The sequence below is a fragment of the Lathyrus oleraceus genome, chromosome 7 (genome assembly GCF_024323335.1).
Source record: "Lathyrus oleraceus cultivar Zhongwan6 chromosome 7, CAAS_Psat_ZW6_1.0, whole genome shotgun sequence".
Lineage (NCBI taxonomy): Eukaryota > Viridiplantae > Streptophyta > Magnoliopsida > Fabales > Fabaceae > Lathyrus > Lathyrus oleraceus.
The window spans coordinates 246,902,915-246,922,560 of NC_066585.1; the positions used below are offsets into that span (position 1 = coordinate 246,902,915).

The 19,646-nt window shown below is 41.3% G+C and overlaps 1 protein-coding gene across 1 annotated transcript; it reads left to right on the forward strand.

The window, feature by feature from the left end:
- The first annotated feature begins 9,583 nt into the window (after window positions 1-9,583).
- Window positions 9,584-11,377, forward strand: LOC127103239 (uncharacterized). The gene is made up of 3 exons (XM_051040505.1): window positions 9,584-10,038; window positions 10,414-10,754; window positions 11,121-11,377. The coding sequence occupies exons 1-3, from the start codon at window positions 9,584-9,586 to the stop codon at window positions 11,375-11,377; spliced, it is 1,053 nt and encodes a 350-aa protein (XP_050896462.1).
- The last annotated feature ends 8,269 nt before the right edge of the window (window positions 11,378-19,646 follow it).

The following is a 19,646-nucleotide window of genomic DNA, read 5'->3' on the forward strand; positions in this document are numbered from 1 at the left end:
AAAGTTGGATTATTGGATTATTTTTATTATTATTATTGATGTTATTTATTTTAATAATAAATAAATAAATAAATAAATGGAATATGAAGAGTGGAAGGGTAAAAGTGGAAATTGATATAAGAAGCCAAGAGAACTCAGAGTTGGGTTTTCACGTGTTTTGCTTCAGAGTCAGAGAAAGGGGGAGAAACGCTAAGAGAAAGAGAAGGAAGAGGAAAAGGCCAAAGATTGCTCGGAGCTTCCTTCAATCCAAAGAGGTAAGGGGTCTGAACCTTATTAAACGATAATATGCGAGCAATTTCATGATATCTGTTGGGTTGTTGATGAATTTTGGGGATTTTAGGGAGATTGGGAAAGTTGGGGTTTTGATGATAAATTCTCCGATTTGTGAGTTTTGTGGAGTTATATGCACTGTAATCGAAGTATGTTGTGTATATATGTCTGTTAAATGTCGATTTTGGTTTGTTAGCTGTGGGGTACGGGTTACGGCGAGTAGAGAAGCAAAGCTGCGCTGAATTCTGCAGCAGAGGGCTTCTGTTCGCGCGCGATTCGCGGCACGAAGCCCAGTTCGCGGCGCGAACTGGGCAGGATTTAGAGGAGTTTTGTAATTCGTTGTTCGCGGCGCGAACCCTGCTTCACGGCGCGTACTGAAGCGAAATAAATTGTTCGCGACGCGATCCTTCGTTCGCGGCGCGAACTGTGTTGTATTGGAAGAGTTCGCGGCGCGTCCCTATGTTGGCGGCGCGAACTGGAGAAATGCAGAAGCTAATGTTGGTGGGTTTTGAGTACGTTGAGTTGCGAGACTCTTAGTAAGTCGCTGTAGTTGTATTATAAACAATTAATAGTGATTATATGATTGTGTATGAGGTGTTTATGATGATGAAATGTTGAATTTACGTGTTAGTTATGAATGTATTATGTGACGATGTGATATCGTTATGATGTTGTTGTTGTTTTGTTGAGTTGGTTGTCATGTTATTAATGATGATGATAACATGACTATATGATGATGTTGTTGCTATGTTGATTATGATGCATGTTTGATGTGCATGCATTCATGAAAGGCCGATGCCTAGTGATGAACGGACTGAGTTCCAATGATGTTGTTGACTCCGGGCTTGTTGAGAGGCTTGGTTCCTTGCGGGGAACTCGGATTCTATGGTGATGAATCTGGGAGTGGTGATCCTGTAGTTGGTCACAAAATGGGTATACCGAGTCGTGTTGAGTCATGCATGGGTGTGTGCATTGCATTTGATGTGTTGTTTTGTTGATGTTCATGAGTTTGTTGATTATGATAATGATGATGAGCTGTGTTGGCATATGTGAAATATATATTTATGTTTATATTTCTGTCGTTATATTATTATTTAATAATGTAATTCTCACCCCTTCTGCATGTGTTTATGTTCATCTATGATGAGCAATGTGCAGATAAAGAGGAGTAGCTATTGTTGAGGTTCGAGGAATAAGTGTAGAGTTATTCTACAGAGTCGAGTCAAATGCTCTGGTCATGTGACACCGGGGTTATGGGATTCGATAGATAGTTGATTATTATTTATGTTGTTTATGATGACTAAATGTTGAGATGTTTTGTTGAGATAATGTTGAAACATTATTATGAATTATAATATTTGTGCTGTTGTCCGCTGCGAAGTTTTAAATATTAAATAATATGATTTATGTTGTAATGCAATAAGTGTTACGTTGTAAGAAATGTAAACTCTTCTACATGTTGTACTCTGATAATATATTTAAATATGTCGTTTGGGTAGAAGGGTGTTACATTAGTGGTATCAGAGCATGGTCAGTCCAGTCGAGTCATAATGTGAGGTTTTCCCTGTTGGTCGATTAGTGTAAATGACACTGTCGATATTTAACGGTTGTGGTTGTGTTGTGCAGAGTATGGCTGGAGAAAATGACCGTGCGATTGCTGAGGCTTTGGCTGCTATGGCGCAGGCTATGCAGGCGCAGCAGAATCCGCCGGTCGACGAGTTTAGGAATTTGGGAAGGTTTCTGAAGAATAACCCTCCTACATTCAAAGGGCGCTATGATCCAGACGGTGCTCAGATTTGGCTGAAGGAAATTGAGAAGATTTTCCGGGTGATGACGTGTACTGAAGCACAGAAGGTGCAGTTTGGTACGCATATGTTATCTGAAGAGGCTGAAAACTGGTGGGATAACACTCGCCAGAGAATTGAAGTACCAGGTGCTGAGATGACTTGGGAAAGGTTCAAGACGGCCTTTCTGGAGAAATATTTTCCTGCTGATGTGCGATGTAAGAAGGAGATGGAATTTCTAGGACTGAAGCAGGGTAACATGTCTGTTGCTGATTACGCTTCGAAGTTTGAGGAGCTGGTGCAGTATTGTCCTCATTATAATAATGCTGATGCTGAAGAATCCAAGTGTGTCAAGTTTGAGAATGGGTTGCGTCCAGAGATCAAACAAGGCATTGGTTACCAGGAGATTCGTAGGTTTCCTACACTGGTTAATAAGTGCAGGATATTTGACGAAGATAGCAAGGCTAGGACTGCTCATTACAAGAGTCTTAGTGAGAAGAAGAATAAGGATCGTGGTAGTCCTTATGCATCTCCGAATGGTAAAGGTAAGCAGAAAGTGGTAGATGAGAAGAAGTCAAGTGGGGGAGGATCTCCCATAGCTGGTAAATGTTTCAAGTGTGGCGAGCCAGGCCACCGTGCTGATAGCTGTACCAAGAAAGTGCTGAGATGTTTCCGATGCGGTCAGGCTGGTCATAGAGTTACTGAATGTAAGGATGCTGGTCCGACATGTTTTAATTGTGGCGAGAAAGGCCATATCAGTTCGCAGTGTTCGAAACCGAAGAAGGCGGCTACTACAGCTCATACTACTGGTAGGGTGTTTGCTCTGAGTGGGACTGAAGCTCCTAAAGAAGATAATCTGATTAAAGGTACTTGCTTGATTAATAATGTTGAATTGCTTGCTATTGTTGACACTGGTGTTACTCATTCGTTTATTTCGTATGAGTGTGCGACTAGGATTGGTGTGATTATGTCGTCCTTAGGCAGAAGTATGGTGATAGATACTCCTGCTAATGGTTCTGTGAAGACTTCTGTTGTCTGTCGAGGTTGTCATTTGACGATCTTTGAGAGAGAGTTCGTGGTTGATTTGGTGTGCTTACCCTTGCACCAAATTGATATTATTCTGGGAATGAATTGGCTAGAATTCTATGGCGTGTTTATCAACTGCTATAGAGATGAAGTTTGTGCGTCCAAGTGTTTCTCCTTGGGGTGCACCAGTATTGTTAGTGAAGAAGAAAGAAGGTACGATGAGGTTGTGTGTCGATTATCGGCAGTTGAATAAGGTGACTATCAAGAATCGGTATCCATTGCCGAGGATTGATGATTTGATGGATCAGTTGGTTGGAGCTCATGTTTTCAGTAAGATTGATTTGCGGTCGGGTTATCATCAGATCCGAGTGAAGTCAGATGATATTGCGAAGACTGCTTTCCGTACGAGGTACGGTCATTATGAATACACTGTGATGCCGTTCGGTGTGTCTAATGCTCCAGGTGTGTTTATGGAATATATGAATCGTATATTTCATCCGTACCTTGATAATTTTGTTGTGGTGTTCATAGATGATATATTGATATATTCTAAGACGGAAGAAGAGCATGCAGGACATCTGAGAATTGTTTTGCAGGTGTTAAGAGAAAAGAAATTATATGAAAAGTTATCTAAATGTGAGTTCTGGTTGAAGGAAGTGAGTTTCCTTGGCCATGTGATTTCGAGTGGTGGGATTTCTGTTGATCCGGCTAAAGTTGATGCTGTATTACAGTGGGAGACTCCGAAGTCTGCTACTGAGATACGCAGTTTTCTGGGGTTAGCTGGTTATTATCGCAGATTTATTGAGGGCTTCTCTAAGTTGGCATTGCCGTTGACGCAGTTGACTAAGAAGGGTCAAGTTTATGTGTGGGATGCAGCTTGTGAAGCGAGTTTTGTTGAGTTAAAGAGGCGGTTGACCAGTGCTCCAGTGTTGATCTTGCCTAATCCTGGTGAGTCCTTCGTTGTTTATTGTGATGCTTCTTTGATGGGTCTTGGTGGTGTTTTGATGCAGAATGGTAAAGTTGTAGCTTATGCTTCTAGACAGTTGAAAGTTCATGAGAGGAATTATCCTACGCATGATCTAGAACTTGCAGCTGTTGTATTTGTGTTGAAAATGTGGAGGCATTATTTGTATGGTTCCAGATTCGAAGTGTTCAGTGATCACAAGAGTCTGAAGTATCTGTTTGATCAGAAAGAGTTAAATATGAGGCAGAGAAGGTGGTTAGAATTACTGAAGGATTTTGACTTTGAATTGAGTTATCATCCCGGTAAGGCTAATGTAGTTGCAGATGCGCTGAGTAGAAAGTCTCTACATATGTCTATGATGATGGTTCGGGAGCTTGAGTTAATTGAACAGTTCCGTGATATGAGTTTGGGTTGTGAAGTTTCCGCTGATAGTGTAAAGTTGGGTATGCTGAAGTTGACTAGTGGAATTCTGGAAGATATTCGGAATGGTCAGCAAGTTGATGTCGCTCTAGTTGATCATATTACTATGGTTAACCAGGGTAATGGTGGTAATTTTGAGATTAATGAGAATGGCATCCTGCGATTTAAAGGTAGAGTTTGTGTTCCTGAGGTGTCTGAATTGAAAAAGAGTATTCTTGAAGAGGGCCATAGGAGTGGATTGAGTATCCATCCAGGTGCAACTAAAATGTATCAAGATTTGAAGAAGTTGTTTTGGTGGGCTGGTATGAAAAGAGATGTTGCTAAGTTTGTGTATGCCTGTTTGACTTGTCAGAAGTCAAAGATTGAACATCAGAAACCGGCAGGTATGATGCAACCTTTGAAGATTCCTGAATGGAAGTGGGATAGCATTTCCATGGATTTTGTGACGGGATTGCCGAGGACGGTGAAAGGTAATGATTCTATTTGGGTGATTGTGGATCGATTGACTAAGTCGGCGCATTTCTTGCCGATGAAGATTAATCACTCTTTAGAGAAGTTGGCAGAGTTGTATATTGAGGAGATAGTGAGGCTGCATGGTATTCCATCCAGTATTGTGTCTGATAGAGATCCCAGATTTACTTCTAGATTTTGGGAAAGTTTGCAGAAAGCGTTGGGGACTAAGTTGAGGTTGAGTTCAGCTTATCATCCTCAGACTGATGGTCAGACTGAAAGAACTATCCAATCCTTGGAGGATTTGTTGAGAGCTTGTGTGTTGGAGCAGAGTGGTTCTTGGGATAGTTATTTGTCGTTGGTGGAGTTTACTTATAATAATAGTTTTCATGCTAGTATCGGTATGGCTCCATATGAAGCATTGTATGGTAGGAGGTGTAGAACTCCATTGTGTTGGTATGAATCAGGTGAGAGTGTTGTACTCGGACCTGAGATTGTGCAGCAGACGACTGAAAGGATTAAGATGATTCAGGAGAAAATGAAGATTTCTCAGAGCCGTCAGAAGAGTTATCATGATAAGAGGAGAAAGGCACTTGAGTTTCAAGAGGAAGATCATGTGTTCTTGCGAGTTACTCCGACGACGGGTGTGGGTAGAGCTTTAAAGTCCAAAAAGCTTACTCCGAGGTTTGTGGGTCCGTATCAGATTTTGAAGAGGGTTGGGGAAGTGGCGTATCGGATAGCTTTACCGCCGTCGCTTTCTAATCTGCATGATGTGTTTCATGTATCTCAGTTGAGAAAATATATTGCGGATCCTTCGCATGTTGTTCAGTTGGATGATATCCAGGTGAGGGATAATTTGACCGTTGAGGTGTTACCAATCCGGATAGATGACCGAGAAGAGAAGACCCTGAGAGGTAAGAAGATTGCTCTAGTGAAGGTTGTTTGGGGAGGTCCAGCTGGTGAAAGCTTGACTTGGGAGCGTGAAGATCAGATGAAGGAGTCGTATCCGACTCTATTTGCTTGAGGTATGTTTTCGAGGACGAAAACTCTTTTAGTGGGGGAGAGTTGTAACACCCCGATTAAAATAAGAGAATTATTTAATTGAGTTAATATTATTTTATTAATTTAATTAAATAAAGTTGGATTATTGGATTATTTTTATTATTATTATTGATGTTATTTATTTTAATAATAATTAAATAAATAAATAAATGGAATATGAAGAGTGGAAGGGTAAAAGTGGAAATTGATATAAGAAGCCAAGAGAACTCAGAGTTGGGTTTTCACGTGTTTTGCTTCAGAGTCAGAGAAAGGGGGAGAAACGCTAAGAGAAAGAGAAGGAAGAGGAAAAGGCCAAAGATTGCTCGGAGCTTCCTTCAATCCAAAGAGGTAAGGGGTCTGAACCTTATTAAACGATAATATGCGAGCAATTTCATGATATCTGTTGGGTTGTTGATGAATTTTGGGGATTTTAGGGAGATTGGGAAAGTTGGGGTTTTGATGATAAATTCTCCGATTTGTGAGTTTTGTGGAGTTATATGCACTGTAATCGAAGTATGTTGTGTATATATGTCTGTTAAATGTCGATTTTGGTTTGTTAGCTGTGGGGTACGGGTTACGGCGAGTAGAGAAGCAAAGCTGCGCTGAATTCTGCAGCAGAGGGCTTCTGTTCGCGCGCGATTCGCGGCGCGAAGCCCAGTTCGCGGCGCGAAGCCCAGTTCGCGGCGCGAACTGGGAAGGATTTAGAGGAGTTCTGTAATTCGTTGTTCGCGGCGCGAACCCTGCTTCGCGGCGCGTACTGAAGCGAAATAAATTGTTCGCGACGCGATCCTTCATTCGCGGCGCGAACTGTGTTGTATTGGAAGAGTTCGCGGCGCGTCCCTATGTTGGCGGCGCGAACTGGAGAAATGCAGAAGCTAATGTTGGTGGGTTTTGAGTACGTTGAGTTGCGAGACTCTTAGTAAGTCGCTGTAGTTGTATTATAAACAATTAATAGTGATTATATGATTGTGTATGAGGTGTTTATGATGATGAAATGTTGAATTTACGTGTTAGTTATGAATGTATTATGTGACGATGTGATATCGTTATGATGTTGTTGTTGTTTTGTTGAGTTGGTTGTCATGTTATTAATGATGATGATAACATGACTATATGATGATGTTGTTGCTATGTTGATTATGATGCATGTTTGATGTGCATGCATTCATGAAAGGCCGATGCCTAGTGATGAACGGACTGAGTTCCAATGATGTTGTTGACTCCGGGCTTGTTGAGAGGCTTGGTTCCTTGCGGGGAACTCGGATTCTATGGTGATGAATCTGGGAGTGGTGATCCTGTAGTTGGTCACAAAATGGGTATACCGAGTCGTGTTGAGTCATGCATGGGTGTGTGCATTGCATTTGATGTGTTGTTTTGTTGATGTTCATGAGTTTGTTGATTATGATAATGATGATGAGCTGTGTTGGCATATGTGAAATATATATTTATGTTTATATTTCTGTCGTTATATTATTATTTAATAATGTAATTCTCACCCCTTCTGCATGTGTTTATGTTCATCTATGATGAGCAATGTGCATATAAAGAGGAGTAGCTATTGTTGAGGTTCGAGGAATAAGTGTAGAGTTATTCTACAGAGTCGAGTCAAATGCTCTGGTCATGTGACACCGGGGTTATGGGATTCGATAGATAGTTGATTATTATTTATGTTGTTTATGATGACTAAATGTTGAGATGTTTTGTTGAGATAATGTTGAAACATTATTATGAATTATAATATTTGTGTTGTTGTCCGCTGCGAAGTTTTAAATATTAAATAATATGATTTATGTTGTAATGCAATAAGTGTTACGTTGTAAGAAATGTAAACTCTTCTACATGTTGTACTCTGATAATATATTTAAATATGTCGTTTGGGTAGAAGGGTGTTACACTAAACATGTCACTGCACTAACTATTGTTTGTGCCTCTGATGATGACTCAAGTGGAGATGAACTTACCTTTGATGAACTTGCTACTTCATATAAAGAGCTATGTGTCAAAAGTGCAGAAGTATGCATCCAAGGAGAAAAGCAGAAGAAACTCATCAAGGAGCTGGAAGCTGAGAAACAGAAGCATCTGACAGTCATAGATGACCTAAATAGTGAGATAGCATTGCTGACATCTAAGCTAGAACAAATGAGAAAATCCATCAGAATGTTGAATAAAGGAACTGACACCTTGGAAGAGATCCTAAAGGTGGGACAGAAGTCAGGAACCATGTCTGGTTTAGGCTTTGTTGGGAAATCCTCAACTGAACTCAAAAGCTCAAAGGTTGAAGTTCAGAAGTTCAAGCAGAAGTCACCACCAATGTCTCAACATCAGGGAACCAGGAGGAGTAACCATCAGAAGAAGAAATTTCAGAGATGGAGATGTCATTACTGTGGTAGATTTGGTCACATAAAACCCTTCTGCTACAGGCTGCATGGTTATCCTAACCAGACCCCTCAAGCCAGACCTAAGCAGAAGGCATCTAAGCATAATGCCCCCATTAAGAAACAACAATGGGGTGCTAACCAGACATATCAAGTCAGACCTAAGCAGAAGTCATCTAAGCATAATGCCCCCATTAAGAAACAATAATGGGTGGCTAAACTAGCTCACACATCTCTAAGGGCATCTACCAGAGAAGACTGGTATTTTTGATAGTGGCTTCTCAAGACATATGACTGGGATGAGCAACTTATTGGTGGATATACAACCTCATGCTACCAGGTATGTGACATTTGGTGATGAAGCTAAAGGAGAAATCAAAGGTGTTGGTAAGTTGGATTGTCCTGGAGTTCCAAGACTGAGTAATGTGCTGTTAGTAAAAGGACTAACTACTAACCTCATCAGCATAAGCCAGCTATGTGACCAAGGGTTCAATGTACAGTTCACTAAGGAAGGATGTGTGGTGATGAATGGTTGCAATCAGGAAGTTATGAGAGGAGCCAGATCCAAAGATAACTGCTATCTATGGGAATCTAAAGTCTCACATTACTCCTCAAAGTGCCCCTTAGCCAAGGAAGAGCAGGAAGTGAAGTTGTGGCATGGAAGACTTGGACAACTTCATTTAAGAGGAATGAAGAAGATCATATCCAAGGAAGCAGTTAGAGGAATTCCAAATATGCTTATGGATGAAAGAAAAGGTTGTGGAAAATGTCAGGTTGAGAGCCATGAGTTATCCTCGCCTATTAAACATCATCAAAATGGTGTAGTAGCAAGGGAGAAATAGAAATGTGTATCATTGTCCACGGCAGAAGCTAAGTACCTAGCATCTGGTAGCAGGTGTTCACCACTGGTATGGATGAACCAGATGCAGACTGAGCACAATGTCACTCAAAATGTCATGACATTGGATGCTACTCTGTTTGACAAAGTTAGGGGCAAAGTGGGAATGTGCCCTTCTGAGAAATTATAGCAACTAATGATGTTAGTTACTTACTGTTTAATAAGTCAACTTATTAAACACTTAATAGTGCACTCTGATTGGTCAACAAATAATAGATACTGCTCGTACAACAAGTGTTACCTATTCCATCGTTTCAACTTTCAGTCGTGCAAGCCTTCTCTCAAAGAAATTGTTCATCTCTCCTCTGAGATATTCATCATGTCGCACCAATTCGACTCATCTTCCTACACGACCATGTCTGATTCCTCTAGCTCTGAATCATGCAACCCTAACAGGGAGTATCCTGTGTCTGACTCTGCAAACACCTCACATGCAAGAAGACCTAAAGAAACGGTCTCAGGCTTCTCCTTAGCACTCGCTCTTGATGAACAAACCAGAGAAGGCTCCAGGTATGTTCACAATTCCATTGCAACCTTGGTAACTGGAATTTTGTCTGGTAATCATAAGGTTCTTGGGGTCTCAGTTCCCCTAAACACGATTGTACCAGAAAATGTTGCTTGTCAAGAAAATACAGTTTCCTTAGAAAAGAATGTGCCTGATGAGGCTGAGCAAAATGATGTTCATGAGGGGTCAAATATTGACAAACGCTTAGAGAATGTGGGTAGTGAGGCAGTTCGTGTCACTCATGATGTCAGTGACAACCCTAAAGCTGATACAGTTAATCTGGAAGAATTCTCTGATAATGAACTGTTGACCTCAGTTGTCCCTAGCATAGCCAAAAGGGTTAGGACTAGGAGAGAAAAGAAGACAGTGGTGCAGAGGTCCCCAAAAAGGAAGATTGATGTGGCAACTTCTCCCAATCCAAATGTGACAGAGAGTTCCCTCAAGAGGAAAAGGCATGGTCCTACAAAATCTTGGAGCAAAGAGGTGCCCAAGAAAATGAATACCAAGTCTGTTGTTGTGGAGTCTGATTCAGATGTCCCATATGATGTCACAACATCTCTGTCAAAGAAGAAGCCAACCACTAGCAAGCTGGCAGCTAGTGTCCCTGAGGTACCTATTGACAACGTATCATTCCATTTTGCTTCTAGTGTGAACAGGTGGAAGTATGTCTATCACAAGAGGCTGGCCTTGGAGAGGGAACTGGATCAGAATGTCCTGGAGTGTAAGGAGATTGTAGACCTCATTCAAGAGGCAGGGTTAATGAAAACTGTGACTCAGCTCTCAAAGTGCTATGAGACTTTAGTAAAGGAGTTTATTGTCAATGTGTCTGAGGAATGTGTTGATGGAAAGTCTAGGGAATTCAGAAAAGTTTATGTGCGAGGAAAATGTGTGAACTTCTCTCCCTCAATAATCAACATGTATTTAGGAAGACCTGATGTAGCTCAACCTGAGCTGGAGGTGACTGACAACACAATCTGTCAAGTCATCACTGCTAATCAAGTCAGGAAGTGGCCTCTGAAAGGTAAGTTGGTGGCCAGCAAACTCAGTGTCAAGTATGATATGCTACACAAAATTGGAGTTGCCAACTGGGTGCCCACCAATCACAAATCTACTGTGGCTGTGATGCTTGGAAAGTTCATATATGTTGTTGGAACCAAATCAAAGTTTGACTATGGAACCTACATTTTTTATCAAACCATGAAACATGCTGGAAGCTTCTGTGTGAAAGGGCCTATAGCCTTTCCTTCCCTCATATGTGGCATTGTGTTGAATCAATTTCCAAACATATTGACAAAGAATGATTTTGTGAAAAGAAGAGAGAGTCCCTTGGCCTTCAATTATAAACTATTCCTAGGTAAGCATGTCCCTGACATTGCCATGACAACAGGAGAAACATCAAGTGTTGGCAATCAACAAGGTAAAGTTGCGGTCATTGCCATACTCAGAGAGACTTGCAAAGAGCTAGAGGCAAGGAAGCTCACCTTGGAAAATTTGATCATCAAATTGGAGATGTCTAACGGTGGTGTGCTTGGTGAACCTGCTGATGCTACAGAAGGAGCTGCAAGGCAAAGTGCAGAGGGTGAAGAGGATGCCAGTCCTGATGATGGCACTGATGATGAGGCTGACTCTGAGTCAGATGATTAAATCATTTCCTGTGTTTCTGTCATTTGTGTGTAATTCTGTTTTATTTTGGTCTGTAATTTAAAATGTTGCTTTGGCAACATTTTTGACAAAAAGGGGGAGTAACACCTGTGGTGCCCCAGGACAACAGATTATTTACTATGTGCTTAAACAGATATTGAAGATCCTCTAATCCAGAGGTTGTGCTGCAGCTTGATGTTCAATGAGTGTGAGTGTGTTGATGTGTGCATTCTGTATGTGTGTTGTTGTTAGAAGTTTTTATTTAACTTCTATGTGTGTTGAGTGTGTTGCTGCTCTGAGTGTATTAGGTAGGTTAATTTCCCTACTAGATGTGTGTTTTTCCGCTGCTGTGAACTTTGTTGTGATGTCAAGTTGTTTTAGCCAAAAATTTGCCAAAGGGGGAGTTTGTAGATGTTTGATTGGCTGCATTTTGTGGTAAAACACTAACTGGACTATAATGTCTTGACTGATGTCATGACATGCTTTGGAGATGTTTGATTGGCTGCATTTTGTGTTAGAACGTCTAACTGTACTCTGATGTCTTGACTGATGTCATGACATACTTGAGTAGTATGCTGCAGGTTTAGCTAATACAGACCTTATTGAATGTCAAACTAAATGTTGTGACATTCATCCCTGTCAGCAGATACTGAGGTATAAATTAGTTGGTTGTCTGCTATAACTCAATATTTATTCCAGTCTGTTTATCAAGGGACTAACAAACCTGGCATAAGGCCTACTGTCTGAATGTCAATCTGGATGTTATGACATTCATCAGTGACAGCATATACTGAATAATAGGCAGGTTGGTTTTTCTGCTTCAGCTCAGTATTTAGTTCAGTCTGTTCTTCAGGAGGATAACAGACCTGGCATAAGACTCATTGTCTAAATGTCAAACTGGATGCTATGACATTTATGACTGTAAGTTGTTACTGAAGTATAGACTAGGTTGGTCTTTTACAGTACATCATTTAGCACAGTCTGTTTTCAAGAAAATAACAGATTTAGCATATGGTATATGTTCTGGACGTCAAACTGAATATTGTGACATTCATTCCTGACAGCATATGCTAAAGTGTAGGATGGTTAGTTTTTCTGTTTCAGTATTTTTCTCAGGCTATTTTTCAGGAATCCAACAACTGAGCTAAAATCCAGGAAACTAACAACTGAGCTACAATTAATGAACCTAACAAATAGCCTATTTGTTAGCACCCTAATATGTGGAAATTAGGTTAACTTGCTTAACCTTAATTTTAGGAAATACAAGTACAAGGCCTAAGTGCTGCTGTCATACGGTGAACTGACTTGGGGTGTTTTGCTTTTTATCGCAATGTCGCGGATAGCAAGAGTCGCCACCGACTTTTCTTTTATCCAATAAGGAAAGGTGGAAAAGAACAGGAAAGACCTCAATAGATTTTGGGTTCGGGAGGTACATTATACAAAGGGAAGGTGTTAGCACCCTTTGTATCCATGGTTATCCATGGGCTCTTAATTACTGGATCACTTATATTTTTGTCTGAAAAGTGTCGGTGAATTGCTTAAAAAATGTTTGAAAGAGAGTTTAACTTTGTAATGATTCTCGTATGAATGTATACAAAGTATTTATCTCATTTGATTTTGAAAATGGTTTAGAAAAATATAACTCGGTAATGATTCTAGTATGAATGTATACCAAGTGGTGATTTTCTAGGATTTGTAAAGTGTAAAGTGTGAGGGGTGGAAAATGTTTTAGGTTATGATCCAGTAATTGAGAGTTATACCTTCCTGAGGTCGTTATGGGCATTTCCTATCCTTATGAGGGTAAAACTGTCCTTACTATTGAGAAGTAAGTAATCTTACCCTTTGGATGTTTAAGGGTCACCGTAGGGTCATCGATAGGTCATTGAAGGCAACAGTTGTGAGGATACCTTAGCATTCGAAGGGACGATCATCATTTAACCGTGGGCTACACCGAAGGGTCATCGAGGGACAAAATCGTATTTTCGAAGGCAACATCCGAGGGACCATGATTTATTTTATGATGATTTAATCGAAGGGTCTTTGCTAAGTGTATCCCTACATTCGCGGGACATGACCGTTATACCGTAATACCGTAGGGCAGCAAAGAGAGGTCCAAGATCACTTATTTAAAGGCAATATTTTAAAGTCAATTAGGTAATTAGGACGAGCCTCCATATTAAAATCAATACATTAAAATTAATACATTAAAATTAATACATTAAAATTAACACATTAAAATTAATTAAGTAATTTAGGGTGAGTCTCCACAAGGGTATCCCACAAATAAAGTGGAAGACCTAACGGCAATCTTTTCCTGGGACATGTGAACCTTGGCAAAATTCAGCAAACGGGTTAGAATACCAAATCGGGGTGTAATCGAAGATTACACCGCAAAAGAAAATACAGCAGCATGAATGTCAGGCAAAACAGTGCATAATTAACATAGAATAGATCAGATACGCATAGGACATAACAAACAAAATATTAGCGACTGTCCCGTTCGCCTCGGCCTCGCCTAGCGAGGGCCTAGCGAATACTCGTTACATGCTCGCTTAGCGATGTGCTAGCGAGCGGCTGCGGGTTTTGAATTTCAGAACAGTATGACTTCAACCTGCGGCATGGCTTATGGCATCCAACACATAATTATACGGTTCAGCATTCACAATATTCAGGCACACTTAAATTCACATGCAAAACCTCAAATATGTTTATGAATTCAATTATAATATCACATGCAAGTTAAGAACATAAAGCGGTATCACATGCAAATTAAGAAAATAAAGCGATAATAGTAATGCAAACCTGTTTGCAATCGAATTGCAACCTTGAATTGGCGAGCCGGATTGAGTTGGGCGGTGGTAGCTTCGGAGCGGAGGAGCGGCCTTCAGGGTTTCTAAAGTAGCCCCCAGGGTTTTTGTGCCAGGGTTTTCGTCTGTCTCCCTCTGTTTTTCCGTCCTCCCTTTCATTACTGAAGTGCTGGTATTTATAATGCCCTTTTTCATGACCTAATGGGCTCAGAACGAAGCCCGAAATTTTTTGTTGTCTGTCAGCCTTGCTAGGCGAGCTGGTAGCGAACGTTTGCTTCGCTAGGCGAGCGTGTAGCGAACGTTCGCTAGGCGAGCGTGTAGCGAACGTAACGTTCGCTAGGCGAGCGTGTAGCGAACAAGCCAGTTTGGGCCATTTTCTGGATTGGGCCATTCGTGAGCTGGGCCTTTGTCCCTTTAAGATCAGTGCCATAAAATGAGTCGGAATGCCCCTGAAAAATGTCTTGAACTATTGATGGGCAAATTTTGGGGTATGACAGCTGCCCCTGTTCAATATTCTTGAACCGAGAGAGTCAGAATGGTATGTGCCGTTCGTGGTCTGGAGGTGAAAGATTATTGAACACTAAAATGCCCCAACAATTTGCGCTTGTCCATCAGTCTTGACGGAGATGGGCTTAAAGATGCCATCCAGGAAGTTTGATGAGGAGATTTCCAGATTGTGGCGTACGTTAGACGATATCTGGAGACATGGGTGTCACACCGGGTCGTACATCAGACCGTATAGTGAGTCATCCATTATGCTGTCGACTTCGCCGGGGAGTCGGAGTATGCTATATACTGCTGGGGACAAGGGATCAGAATGGATCATACACTGGACTGTATCTGAATACCAGAGTGAGCTGTTCGTTAGGCAGATGACTTTGCCGAGGATAAAAAATCAGAATGGATCGTACGCTAGATCGTCTCTGAGTTGAAGATCCAAATGGGTCTTATGATAGACTGTATTGGAGTTGCAGGATGAGCCGTCCATTAGGCTGAATCTGATGATAAAAAGGGGGTAGTCGTACACTAGACTACACTTCAGAAATGTACCGTACACTAGGTAGCATCTGAGGAGACGAAGGTCTAATTGGGTCGTACATTAGACCGTATCTGAGCAGACTGAGCCGTCCATTAGGCTGAATCTGATGATAAAACGGGGGGTAGTCGTACACTAGACTACACTTCAGAAATGTACCGTACACTAGGTAGCATCTGAGAAGATGAAGGTTTAACTTGGTCGTACATTAAACCATCTCTGAGCAGAATGAGCCGTCCATTAGGCTAAATCTGATGATAAAAGGGGGTAGTCGTACACTAGACTACACTTCAGAAATGTACCGTACACTAGGTAGCATCTGAGAAGATGAAGGTTTAACTTGGTCGTACATTAAACCATATCTGAGCAGAATGAGCCGTCCATTAGGCTGAATCTGATGATAAAAAGGGGGTAGTCGTACACTAGACTACACTTCAGAAATGTACCGTACACTAGGTAGCATCTGAGAAGACGAAGGTTTAACTTGGTCGTACATTAAACCATATCTGAGCAGAATGAGCCGTCCATTAGGCTAAATCTGATGATAAAAGGGGGTAGTCGTACACTAGACTACACTTCAGAAATGTACCGTACACTAGGTAGCATCTGAGAAGATGAAGGTTTAACTTGGTCGTACATTAAACCATATCTGAGCGGTTGAAGGACTTGGCGGTCTAACTTGGTCGTACATTAGACTGTCACTGAGCAGAATCCGAGGACTTGACGGTCTAACTTGGTCGTACATTAGACTGTATCTGGGCAGAATTCGAGGACTTGACGGTCTAACTTGGTCGTACATTAGACTGTCACTGAGCAGAATCTGGTCTAACTTGGTCGTACATTAGACTGTATCTGGGCAGAATCCGAGGACTTGACGGTCTAACTTGGTCGTACATTAGACGGTCACTGAGCAGAATCTGGTCTAACTTGGTCGTACATTAGACTGTATCTGATGACTGGAAGGTCTAACTTGGTCGTACATTAGACTGTATTTGATGACTGGAAGGTCTAACTTGGTCGTACATTAGACTGTATTTGCAGAATCTGACTTGAAGGTCTAACTTGGTCGTACATTAGACTGTATTTGCAGAATCTGACTTGAAGGTCTAACTTGGTCGTACATTAGACTGTATTTGCAGAATCTGACTTGAAGGTCTAACTTGGTCGTACATTAGACTGTATTTGCAGAATCTGACTTGAAGGTCTAACTTGGTCGTACATTAGACTGTATTTGCAGAATCTGACTTGAAGGTCTAACTTGGTCGTACATTAGACGGTATTTGAGTGGTATTTGAAGATTTGAAGGTCTAACTTGGTCGTACATTAGACGGTATTTGAGTGGTATTTGAAGATTTGAAGGTCTAACTTGGTCGTACATTAGACTGTATTTGAGTGGTTGAAGGTCAGAATGGATCGTACGCTAGATCGTATCTGAGTTGTTGAAGGTCAGAATGGATCGTACGCTAGATCGTATCTGAGTTGTTGAAGGTCAGAATGGATCGTAAGCTAGATCGTATCTGAGTTGTTGAAGGTCAGAATGGATCGTACGCTAGATCGTATCTGAGTTGAAGGAGTCATATGTTGAGATGAATCAGGATGGACCGTATGCTAGGCAGTACCTGAGAAGTGAAGGTCCAACTGGGTCGTACATTAGACCGTGTTGGGATAGTTGAAGATCAGAATGGATCGTCCGTTAGATCGTATCTGAGTGGAAGGAGTCATATGTTGGGCTGAATCAGAAAGAACCGTACGGTAGGCCATATCTGATAGTATTTGTGTATGCTGTATTTGCAATGAATATTTGGGATGGGCTTATATATGCCATCGTTAGGAGGATGTCAGAATGGATGTTGACATGGAGCAGATCTGAAAGATGTATCTGAAGAAGAAAGTAGTCGTACGCTAGACTACACCTCGGAATATACCGTATGCTAGGCAGTGTCTGAGGGTTATAGTTGAATTTTGAATGTAATTGATGAGGATGTCCGTCTGAATGGACCTTTGTTTTGACTGTGTCAGGAGGATGATTAACCTGAAAAATAAAGTTAGCTTCATGCCATGTCATGATGCATGAGATGCAAATGTTGTATGCATGCGAAATGATGTAATGAGTGAATTATGCGTCTGGAATAAATGAGAGCATTGTATACATGTATATGTTATGAAATGATGTAATATATATGATGCGGAATGAAAATTGTATGTAGGTATGTGATGTGAGATGATGTAATGAATGCGCTATGCGTCTGAGACGTTCTTCCAGGGGACTCTACTGGGGAAATAAATCTCAGTCTTCTGGTCGGAGATATTCATATTGGTGACCCTTCCTTAGCTAGGGGTATTTGACTTTTATCCGATGGCAGAGATATTCAACAGAGCCTGACTGGGGGTAGAAGAGATGACCAGTCTAGTGATGCCACTTTCTTCCGGGGGATAACTGGCGTTGCCGGGGAATCGAATTAGCAATGGATTCATTGGGAAGCGTGATTAGACCTTCTCCTCGATCCTGAAGTCGTGTAGTAATTGCTATTACTATTCTAGGCATGCATTTTTGGTAAACATTGATCATATTCAAATGCATATATCAATTCAAGTTAAATCAATGGACGTTTACGCAAACAAAACAGAGAAAGTAAGACAAAAGCATCTTTTTGGAAATGAAATTGTATTGATTTTGAAAGAGGGCCCATGAACAGGCAAATCGTGTACAAGGAGAGAGAAATCCTAGTAAGAGGAAATTGCCGAGAAAACAAAGAAAAAGCTATGCAGGAAAAGTCCTGTTGATTTTAAATCCACTACCGTCATTATGTCTTCAAGTATCTCATCTCCTGCTGTCGGATAGAAGTGATTGGCTTGTTCAATCCCTTGAACTTGGTTGAAGCCGACAGAGAACGGGACATAGTCATACGCTTTAATCCCTAATTTTTGCCTGGACCGCCTTTTCAGGTTTTCAATCCACCGGGATACCCTTTTTTGCCCAAGCCGCCTTGTCAGGTTTTCGACTTGCCGGGTGTACGTTTTTATATGTTTATCCCTAATTTTTGCCCGAACCCTTTTGGTTCGCCGGGATGCCCTTACTTTTGCCTAGGTATGCCGACCTAGCGGGTCTCTTTTATGCGTAGTATTTTTTAACTATGTCCGCGTTCACAGGATGCGGGAAGTCTTCGCCATCCATTGTAGCAAGTATCATGGCTCCACCAGAGAATATCTTCTTAACCATAAATGACCCTTCGTATGTGGGAGTCCATTTACCTCTGGGATCACCCTGCGGTCGAATGATACGCTTGATCACCAAGTCGCCAATTTGATATACCTGTCTCTTGACCTTTTTGTTAAATGCCTGGGTCATGCGTTTCTGATATATCTGACTATGACAAACAGCCGCGAGTCTCTTCAATCAAATTTATCTGATCGAGTCGAGTCTGAATTCGTTCCTCTTCATCTAAGCCCGCCCCTTTCATGATTCTTAGAGAGGGAATCTGAACTTCCACTGGTAAGATGGCTTCCCTTCCATAGACTAAAGAGAACGGAGTTGCCCCTGTCGAAGTGCGGTAACCATGAAGAGCAAAAGGTAACATCTCATGCCAGTCTTTGTATGTTTCTGTTATATTCTTGATATTGTTAGCAGCCTCCACGGCGCCGTTCGTCTTTGGCCGGTACGGAGAAGAGTTATGGTGTTTTATTTTGAACTGCATGCCGAGTTCAATTTAGTACCATTATCAGTGATAACTCTTTTAGGAGACAGCAGGTTTCTCGAATGTATATTTGATAAGATCCATCTTAGAAATCAATAAAGTGGTATGATTCAACATATACTGTCTTAGTCGGCGAGCAGCCCAAGCCAAAGCGCAGCAAGCTTTCTCGAGCTGTGAGTATCTTGTTTCACAGTCGGTACCTTTTGCTAAGGCAGTGTATAACATGCTCTTTTCGACCAGACTCGTCATGTTGCCCCAGCACACCCTATTGAATTTTCTAACACGGTCAAATACGTGATTAAAGGTCTTCCTTCAACTGGTGGCATCGGAACTGGAGGTTCTTGGGGATACTTCTTGATTTTGTCATTCATCATTCCATACCATCTCTTGATTTTTCTTTTTTAGTAATTTGAAGATGGGTTTGCAGGTAGCAGTCAAGTGTGGAATGAATCGGGCAATGTAATTCGAGTGCCCCAAGAAACTTCTGACTTCTCTCTTGTTTATTTCAGTACCCAGATTTACAATTTCAATCGATTCCTCATGCGGCTGTATGGTAGTAACAGTCTGGCAAGTTCTCCAGGGATTTCACAATCTTCCTCACTTCCATCCTCGGCTTGGTAGATCGGATTTTCAAAGTCATAATGAACAGTAGCAGAGTTATTACCAACAGGATCCAGAGTGGATATGGATCGGCAAATTGTTACGTGAGTGTGTGCAAGAAAACATAGCTTGTT

Bases quoted from the DNA above. Each gene is read 5' to 3' on its own strand.
- LOC127103239 (XM_051040505.1), top strand. From the start codon at position 9,584: ATGTCTGATTCCTCTAGCTCTGAATCATGCAACCCTAACAGGGAGTAT. The intron at 10,039-10,413 runs GTTGACCTCAGT...CTATCACAAGAG, and splicing joins GAATTCTCTGATAATGAACT to GCTGGCCTTGGAGAGGGAAC. The intron at 10,755-11,120 runs GTAAGTTGGTGG...CCATGACAACAG, and splicing joins CAGGAAGTGGCCTCTGAAAG to GAGAAACATCAAGTGTTGGC.